This window comes from Eublepharis macularius, chromosome 5, assembly GCF_028583425.1.
Source record: "Eublepharis macularius isolate TG4126 chromosome 5, MPM_Emac_v1.0, whole genome shotgun sequence".
NCBI classification, from domain to species: Eukaryota; Metazoa; Chordata; class Lepidosauria; order Squamata; family Eublepharidae; genus Eublepharis; species Eublepharis macularius.
In genome coordinates, this window is record NC_072794.1 from 47,766,058 (window position 1) to 47,776,369 (window position 10,312).

Consider the following 10,312-nt stretch of genomic DNA (forward strand, 5'->3'; position numbering starts at 1 on the left):
TGAACTTCTTTCACAGGTAAGAATATCATCATGGCCAAAGGAAAATCCGGGAACCTGGTTTAGTGAATTTAAGAGAGGCAAGCTGGTAAATGACCATTTCTTTCTTTTGAAATTAATATGCAGCATTCTAGACACACAAGGTGCAGTAACCTCAGTCAGTGTGAGGGCATTGGTGGTTGTATATGTACAATATGTGAAAGTCAGGACTAGACATCGGCACGAACGGGAAAAAAATTCCAAACACTCTGTTCGTTGTTCGTTGCCATCCACGAACAATGAACAGAACCAAACATGTCCCCTTAACAAACATGTTCGGTGTTAGTGGTCCTTTAAAGATCCCTTTAAACTATCAGCTGGCATGTGGAAGGGGGGATTCCCCCTTGCCGCCTGCCAACTGATAGTTTAAGGGGCCCTTTCCTGCCACATGCAAGGGGCAGGGCCCTTTAAACACTCCCCCAGCCCCCTTCCCCACCCCAGCGCCGCCGAGCTGCTGCTGCGAGGTGGGAGAGGGACGGAGAGATTCTCTCCATCCCTTTGACAGCGGGCAGAGCCAGTGCCACAGGCCTCTTCTGCACGCTGTCAGAGGGACGAGGAGGCTCGCCTCTTCCCTCTGACAGCGGGCAGAGCCGCCGCGGGGCCACTTCTGCCCACTGTCAGAGAGATGAGGAGAATCTCCTCGTCCCTCTGACAGCAGGCAGAGCCAGGGCCACAGGGCTGCTCCTTCCTGGTGCCAGCAGGACAGAGAGATTTTCTCCATCCCTCTCGCACCGGGAGAGCCGGCGCCACCCACTTTGCTGTCATTTTCTCTTCAAAGTAGCAAAAACTGTACTGCCTGTTGGAAGCTACTTTGAGGGGTTACAAAACTCACCTTCCCAATGTCCAATACCCACCAAATTTGCCGGAAACATAGTCCTCACTGTCCTCCGAAGACCCCCCAAGTTTCAGAGAGATTGCAGCCCGGGAAAGGTATGATCCATGGGTCCCCCCCTTTTGCTGTCTATTTCTCTTCTGAGTGATAAAAACTGGACTGTCTGCTGGAAGCTGAAGGGTTAAAGCCAGAAGGAAAGCCAGAAGGAGTTCAGACAGAGTTCAGTCCTTGACCTTGCCAGGAGAATTGATTGAAGGCGCCTGAGTGTCTGGCTTCCCAAACAGCGGCCGAATGCAACAAGTGAGGCTTGCAATGACCACCTGTTCATTTGGGATGGGGACTCATGAACTGTTTGTGGGGGGGTTTTTTTGTTCGTATTGCTGTTCATGCCCATGTCTAGTCAGGACAGGAAGGTGCAGAAAGTGCTCTAGGGCCTGCAAGGGGGGTATTTTCTTGCTTCTTATTTTTTATTAGTTCATTTATAACCCACACCATCCCAAGCATATGGGCTGCAACCCCAAGAAGGTCTGAGTAGACCTGGTCAGGCATGCTCCCATAGTTAGGTAAACAAGCATTTAGACTTGTGCATTTCACATTTGAAGGAAGCCAGTGAGGATGCCCCTTGGTGTATCCTTTGGATACAAATGGCAAAATCAAAAAGGCCAGGAGTTCTTCTGGAATTACAACTGATCTCCAGGTTACAGAGGTCAGTTCCTCTAGAAGAAATGGCAGTTTCGAAGGGCAGACTCTATGGCATCACATCCCCACTGAGCTTCTTCTACACCTCAAACTCCACCCTCCCCTGACACCACTTCCAAATCTCTAGCAAGTTCTTAAGCCAGAGGTGGCTACTGTAATGGGTACTACAAAACCAAGGTATGGAAGTGATCTCTTATCAGGAATGTATCTTCAATGGGTTTGCAGCCGATATGGTACATCATTTGTATGACCAAGCATATCCACATGGATTGCCAATCAGGGGCCACCTTAGTCCTAACTAATTGGTGATATTGATCAAGTATGTTCCCAAAGCTGATTGTTTGGAAACTATTACATGTCTAAGTGGGCCTGTGCTTTAGTATTATGTCCTCCTGTGCTGTGGCTTTATTTGGCTAATGGCATAAACAATAATATTTCTCTAGTTATCCCTATTCAAAGCTATAAAGAGGAGCTAAGAATGATTTTCTAACATAGGAAATACATGTAATGGCCAACTCTGAATGCAAATCTTAGTTGCTTCATTAAAAAGGAAAACTGTTTAAAAATAAAGCCCATTGGAGTTCATGATTTGGGGAAAGCCAGTCTTATGTGCCAAAATATAATTTTTATCTGACACTCAACAGAAAGCAATTGATAGCTTTAGATGAGATATTTATATCTTGGTTCTCTCTATTATTTTCATGGTGCTTTTGCTAGAGAACGTATGCCTGAACATCAAAACACATTGCCACTGCAAAAGTTACTCTGATCTAGTGCTGAAAAAAGACTTTTTAAAATAAAAAGAATTTTTTTATTTCATTAAAAAATCTCCTTTTCAAAATCAGGTTTTCCAATGCCAGTTGAGCTGAAACTGGATGCATGTAATTTGTCATTAACTGAAGTACTAATGAAGGAACATTGTCGGTAATAAAATAATGTTAGCTTCTCCATGGTACAGAAAGAACAGTATGTTACTAAGGCAATTTCCTAAACATTTTGCCCATCCTTCCTAGAAAAAGTTCAAGGTTCTCCCTTCCCCATTCAGTTGTCACCAGAACCCTATAAGGTAGGTTAAGCTAAGGGTGTGACCGTCCAAGGCCACCCAGCAACCTTCCAGATCCAGGTGAGGTTTCAAACCTGAATTTCTCAGATCTTTGTTCAATACTCTGCCCCACCTCTCCCCCCGGATCTCAAAACATGTTCAGATTTACATTTGTTTTGACATATTTGAGTTTTCTTCAGTTTGCCCTTAGAGGGTACAGATGTGAGAGAGGTCTATTCTTTTATTTCTTATCATTCCTCCCTCCTAGTCAGATCTTAATTTTATTTTTATCTCTAAATCTTCCTGCAGATGTCAGGGGAAAGGCATCTTCTCCCTGGCATGATATGGTTCTACATATATGGAGCTCTACCCATGCCCAATTTGAAGTAGTAGCTCCCTAAAGACTGTCCCATTTGTCCTTTATGAAAGTTTGAATTGGCTTACAGTTCTGCACATGAAAGTTTAATGGCCTTGTTGACTGGAGGAAATGTATTTTTAAATAAAATCTAGCCATCAACCCTATAGTTTTGTGTAATAACAAAGGCTGCATTCTGTTAGTGGTGGCTAGACCCATCGGAACTCTGGGAAAACATTGTCTGTCTTTGCTTTCCTATTAGCAAAACACTCAGTGGGTTAGCTGTAGAGCAGACTTTAGTGGATCTGGTCTCTGGTTCTGCTCATTCCATCATTATCAGCTTGAAAAGTGAAACCATGGTCCATTCCATATAACTTGAGATCACTGATAACTAGGCAAGTTGCCTTCTATGAGCCTTGTTCACATACAAGTGGTGTAGAAGCACACTCCCGTCCACCATGTTCATCATAATAGGTGGCATGGGCCCGCACTCTGACACTCATGGGCACTGATGTTAGAATTGTGATCTTGTCCTCTTTGGGGAGGGGTTGGAGAGAAGGATAGTGATATTATTATGTTGTTATTATTGTATTACTGTGGTTGCTAGCAGGCCGGGAGAAAAATGTCCTGTCCCTTACATAGAAATTAATGTGTGGAAATAAGTAGGCATGGAGGTAAATCACATCATCTAGTAAATAATACGTTGAAGTCCCTATTAACGAGGCAGGGCACTGCTGCTGGCAATAAGCTTAATTCAGATTTCAGTGTATAAATGCATACACCAGCAGAAAGTGCCTGTGTATATTATGCTGCAGGAGGGTGTACATCTGTTTGTTCACCATGGGCAGAAAACTTTTGGCCCAGACAAGCATACAAGCCAGGCTACAGATTTTCAGTGAACTGAAGATGTGACCCAGAAGACCTGCTTCTTGCAAGTTTGCAGCACACTCTTTGGGATGAGTCTTTTCTTCTGACAGCCACCCAAATGCATAATCATGTTGTGATGCACAAAGAGCATCTCTTTACTGATTCCTAGCTTGCTTGCATTCTTGATGGGACAATGAAGTGGCTTGTGTCAGCTGATTTAGCAAAGAGGCCTGTTGATGTGTGCTTGTGTCAAATATAATCTTATTTTGCACTTTGAAAGGAGAATCCAGCACACGCTTATCTGGCTGCCTGTGACTCTGTTTTCTTTGCTTTTCATCTTCCTCAGCTTTCATATGTGGATGCTGAAGGCAATTCCATTAATATGGTTCAAATGACATTCCTTAAACTACTGAGTGCCTCCGCCCGGCAGAACTTCACTTACAACTGTCATCAGTCAGTGGCCTGGCATGATGTTTCTTCTGACAGCTATGACAAAGCACTAAGGTTCTTAGGCTCCAATGATGAAGAGATGTCTTATGACAACAATCCCTACATCAAAGCCCTGCATGATGGCTGTGCAGTAAGTATAAGCTCAAGATGGTCTCTTCCACATTGAGATGGCAGCTTAGTTTTATAAGCAAATGAGTTCAGATTAATGCCATTCTTAAAAGTTTTCAGTGGTCTTTTTCTTTCCTCTTTATGTTGTCTTTCATTTTTGCTAGATTTTTTTTCTTTTTACCTATGCAGTATTTGCCCTCTCTATAAAAGAAAGTTTTAAACTTCAGAAGGGGGGAAAATATTTGCTGTTACCTAAGGCAGAGCAAAGACAGAAAACAGGAGACAATTCCAATGTGCTGTTATAAATGCACTGACAAGAGAAATCATTGGAGAAACAGTACCGAGACGCGAGATAGTAATTGGAAAGCATTTGTACAGTACGATCTGCTGTAGACAAGATGAATAACAATAATACTGCAAATGGAAGTTCTCCCCTCCCCATCCTGGTTTTAATATAATTTCTCTCTAAAACAGAAAATGGAACTGAAGTCAGTGCCAAAGCTCTTAAAAATATCTTGTATCTCTTCTTCATATCTGACAAGCCGCTGCTGAAATGGCACTGCAATCTGATATGGATCAAATGGTATTAGAATGAAAGCATATGTGGGAAGGTTCATAAGTATTGAATCACTGCTCATCTAACCTTATAGAATCCCCTAATGTGTTTGTGTCCTTCTGGTCCATATGCATTGTATCTACTCCTTGACACCTGTATGGCACCCCGCTGACAAATAAGGCATTGGGAAACTGTTGCCTTTTACCTGTATCCCTGCTTTCTCTTCAACCTGTCCTAGCAGCCCTCCGGGTTTACCTCTCACCTTTCCTTAAGTATCACTTTTGTGCCCTAATACACTACCTTTATTTATTTAATTTATTGTCCGCACTCCCCGCAAGTGGGCTCAGATCGGAGAACAACACGATTATATACATTAAAAAAAATATGGAAGCAATTACATTATCTTAAAATTAACGCAATACACATCCCCATTCTCCAACCTTGCTACACCCCCATCTTCAAATTCTGCTGCTGCAATATACTAGAGCCTGATTTTTAGCTGTGTTAGTTTCTATAGTTGGTGAGAGTTTTAACAAAACATAGTTCCTGAGTGTGGAGATGGCGGAACATACTCTTGCATTCTCCATCAAAACTAGATTAGAGTTGGAGAATTGATTATATATTTTGGCACATTGCCTCCTCCTAAAAATAGGTTTGACACATTACCTTCACGCACACATTCAGTGCAGCTCATAAGACCAAAAGTTGAGACCAAAAGTCCATTTAAAGGCCAACCAAGATGACCTCAAAGAAGCCTACAAGCAAAGCTTGAAGAAATAGCATTTCCCTGCAACATCTGGTATTCAGTGGCATAGTTTGGTGTAGTGTTTAAGAGCAGCAGGAGTCTAATCTAGAGAACCGGGTTTGATTCCCCACTTCCCCACTTGAAGCCCACTGGGTGACCTTGGGATTTGTCACAGCTCTCTCAGAGCTCTCTCAGCTTCACCTACGTGTCTGTTGTGGGGATGATAATAATACATTTTATGAACCACTCTTAAGTATGGCACTAATTTGTCATGAAGAGCTGTACATAAGCACGGCATTTTTATACTGCCTCAGAACATGTAGGTTCTGTTTAGCCATCATATGTAGTAGCCGTTGATAAATCTATATTCCTTGAATGTGTCTGTTTTGAAGCAATATAAACTTGGGGGCAAATATCTTGTGACAATAAATACCAATTCACCTGTGGAAACAGAGAGGGAGAGGGGATGATGTCTATATGGTTCTCAGATTTTTTTCTTCTTCTGAGACTAGACCTAATTGAAATTAATTTAACTGAATGTAAGCTGCATAAGAAGTGGCTCAGCCAATAGTTTTCCTCTCATCTTATTGCATGCACTATTGATTAAGTCCTGACAGTAACTTCTGAGTTACTGTTGATTGCTGTACCACTTCATCAGATGTCAGCAACCTTCATTCTTGGTGCTGGTTCTTGCCAAGAATTGTCTTCTGACTCTTTCAAAGCAATTTCCTGCTTGTTTAACTTCACATAAGCTAAGGAAGAACAGCAAATATTTGTTATTTTGATTATTTCTTCACTTAAATTTTGTTATGTTTGTGTTTTTTACAGTCAAGAAAAGGTTATGCAAAGACTGTTGTTGAAATTAATACACCCAAAATTGACCAAGTGCCTATTGTTGATGTGATGATCAATGACTTTGGTGATCAGAATCAGAAGTTTGGGTTTGAAGTTGGTCCAGTCTGTTTCCTTGGTTAATCTGAGAACAAAGAGAAGATGATCAACAAGTAAAGATGCACCTTGGTGCCACCACCAACCCACTTGATGCCACATGCAAGTTTTGAATAAGGATGGTGTAGGAAATGTGTCTCACAGTGTAATATTGTCTTCTATAGAAAACACCCACCACCCCCGTAGGATGAGAATCACATGACTTAAACTTATTCTGGTAAATTGTGAAGGATGCTGTGGCTGAGGCAGGCAACATAGGGCTAATTTTATGAACAACCTCCACCATCCCTTTCCAACCCATCTACTTTATCCCCCCTTTGAATATTTTGGTGCTGTAAAATTGAACGTCATGGTGCTCCTTCCATTATAACATACAAGGTGCTAAGAAAGTGTGTTTAATAAACTGTAATTATTCTATGTACAGTATGATGCTGTCCTTTCTGTGTCCATTTCCAAAACTTGCATGTGTCCCTGAATTGCAACTGGCTCCTATCTTATAATAATTTCAAATTGTGTTGTCAATAATGTGTATGTATTATGAAAAATAAATCTGTAATTTCCAGTGAATCAATTCCATATTTTCCTGATTAATAATATTAATAATTATAATAATAAAAATCCCTTTGTATATATTGATGTTCAAGAGCTCTGTTATTTGAAGTCACCAACAAAACCTCAGGTGGCAAAACTGGAAACGTTTTCTGCTGTTTCTATTTTTTGTGCTAAGGAGTTACAACCAGGAAAGTGCCTTTTGAGGCACTCTTCCATGATACAATACCTCATACTTCATAAGTTTCCATTTCTGTTGCCAGGATATTTCAGATAAAATTGTGTGTATAATACACATACACACACCTAAGATAAAACATGCTGTGTTTTGGAATGAGAAATGTGTGATTCAAACAAACATGTAATAGATATGTCTGGGGACCTCTTTGGACGTTGCCTTTAGAGTGTGGGAGCTGCTCCAGAGTAAACTCCTCTTATACCATTCCAGAAATGTAAGAAGACTCTAACCATATTGGAGAGTCCACATCACGCCTCTTTCCCATACCATTGTAGCTCCTCCCCCAAATTGGTGTGCCACTATTATAGGGGGAAATCATGGCACGAGTTCTCCTAAAAGTCTGGATAGATCAATGTTATTGAAGCAGCATGATGTGATTCTCATGACCCATGGGCAATGTCAAAAAGGGCCTTTAAAACATTAGTCAGATAGTCTTCTTTTTTTGTACCTTATCTGATTTTGTCATCCTTGTACTTCACTGAACCACACACAGATTAGAATTGGATTCTAAACAGTTATTTATATGCCACATAAGTTAGTGTATTGATTTATGCCAGGTTTACGTAAATTATATGTGAACAATGCTGAACACTGCCTTCCTTGAACTGGAGGTCATTATATACAAAACAAAAATCTAGGATCTGCCCATTCTGTTGCGAAATTATTTCTCCCTTTTCTCTTTCCATCTTGTGGTTTCAAGAGGAGGCCTAGTATACCTGGTTAAGACCAGGCCAGCCCTGAATGATAGGCATTTGGTCACAAAAGAGGCTATATCCCTGCAGCAGACATGGAGCCTCTGAAGCAGGCACAGAGTGGCCAACTTTTGAACATGTCCATGCAGCTGTTCCATTAAACAGTGTCTTCATAAGCAGACAGTAGTGATAATGTTTACCTCCAGGCATGAAAAGTTTCACCTGCTTTTTGCAGATCAAGGTGCTATTAAACTCACAAGAACAGACCAGGCGGCTTTTTTCCCCTGGCCACTGGTAACCCTGAACAGACACCAGACATGAATCAGATTCACTGCCTCCTGAATAGGAGTTGAACATGGCCAGATATGATCTTGCCGGTCACCAGACAATGATGTATAAGTGATGCAGGAGGAGCCCTGTGAACATGCCCCAGGTATTGGATATGCATTTGTAGAATCCATTTTCTCCCCCAGTGGAAGAGATAAAGGAGTAGAAATCTGTTTCTACTCATGAATTGTCCTTGTTGGTGAATATGTCTAGGTCATGTGATTCTACCTAGTTGCCAAACAACACATGAAGAAACTGCTACCCGCAGAGCTGACCCAAACATTTCCAATTTGCTTTCCAATTTTTTACAAATGGCTGGTTAGGCCTTGCCTCAAGACATTTTATTTCCAGGTAGTCAGACATAGATATTAACTTAAGAACACAAATCCTTTTGTACTTATTTTTCATAATATATGTAAGACTTGAAAAATAAATGTTTGTTACTATTTCTTATAAAATTTGTTTAAATTAATTGATATCAGATTCCACTAGCTCATTTCCAGCTGTTTTTTTTAAATCTTGCAAACATTTTATATGTAAAACAGATTTTTAAGTCAACAGTTTGCTGTTCAGAGTTCCTTTTATAAAGCCAAAGTTGTAACTGTCACCTCAAAGAGAAAAAAAATATACATTTTATTAATAAAATCAAGTCTTGTCTACCTGGACTGATCACTTTGTTTCTTAAACAGGAAATTGTATGTTAGCTTTCAGTAACAGAATGATATTCTGGCTTTAGATAACCCATCACCTGGACCAAGAAATACAGATCACAAGTAAGTTTAAATCCAGTTGCAGATTGGCTTCGGCTTCTCTTTTACAAGGGAAAAGTCACAATATCAAAATCCTTTTAAAAACTGAATTCTAACAGAAGACAAAAGCCCATAAGCAAATACTCAAAAGTTACAGCAAGCGTTACAGTTGCGTCAGTGATCAGCATCTCATAGAAGCCGAAGCAGAGACAGCCAACATTTGGGTCATCTCTTTGTTACTGTTAGGAAATACCATTTTGTACTGATAGGACCAATAGTTGCACTCTGTTAATAAACAACAAAGGAATTCACTGAGCAAATTCTGTTCTATTGTTCCATTAATGAAAATGTACAGAATAAATGGAACAATAGAACACAGAGTACAGAATATATTCCACAGTTTCTTTGCATACAGTATTATATTAAAAGGTACATTAAAATATTTCCCTATCACAGTGATTCTGAAACTTACTATACATTTCAGAAAACACATGCAAAAGTAACTTCATGTTATTTTCCCCCTCCACAACAGAGAACACCAAGCTCTCATCTTAATTTACACTGAACAAGTTTATATTCTATGTTTCATGTTTTGTACACCAAAGCAACAGGCTATTTTGCATGATACAGAACAATTTGCCATTGAGCCTTCCAGAGCCTCCTTTCCGAATTTAGTCTGTTCCTTCTCCTTCCTCCTGGCCTTGCAAACCACCTGCAAGAGAACTGTGACCAACTTTGGGTCCCACTCCCAACCTACTGGTCTAATACTGTAAGAGGCATTGATTGAAACATCAATAACCAGTTTCCTGGGGGTAAAGTGTAGATGACTGGGGAAGGCAATGGCAAACCACCCCATAACATAAGTCTGCCAAGAAAATGTCATGATGTGACGTTCCTCCGTGGTAATGACTTGGTGTTTGCACAGGGTACTACATTTACCTTTACCTGTCCTTCCTTCTGGCCTTGCAAGCCACCTGCAAGAGAACTGTGACCAACTTTGGGTCCCAACCTAAAGTCGGAGAACCACTGGTCTAATGCTGTAGAAGACACTGACTGAAACATCAGTAACGAAAAAGATATTTTAGGTCAGATCTAGATAAATTAGTTAAATAATGTTAC

General features: G+C 40.6%; 1 protein-coding gene across 1 annotated transcript in view; it reads left to right on the forward strand.

Moving 5' to 3' along the window:
* Window positions 1-9,103, forward strand: part of COL11A1 (collagen type XI alpha 1 chain) — a 368,205-nt gene extending 359,102 nt beyond the window's left edge. Inside the window, exons 65-67 of the mRNA XM_054980352.1 lie at window positions 17-85; window positions 4,178-4,411; window positions 6,519-9,103. Coding sequence (XP_054836327.1) covers window positions 17-85; window positions 4,178-4,411; window positions 6,519-6,665 — 450 coding nt within the window. The 3' untranslated portion in view covers window positions 6,666-9,103. The remainder of the gene's footprint in view (window positions 1-16; window positions 86-4,177; window positions 4,412-6,518) is intronic.
* The last annotated feature ends 1,209 nt before the right edge of the window (window positions 9,104-10,312 follow it).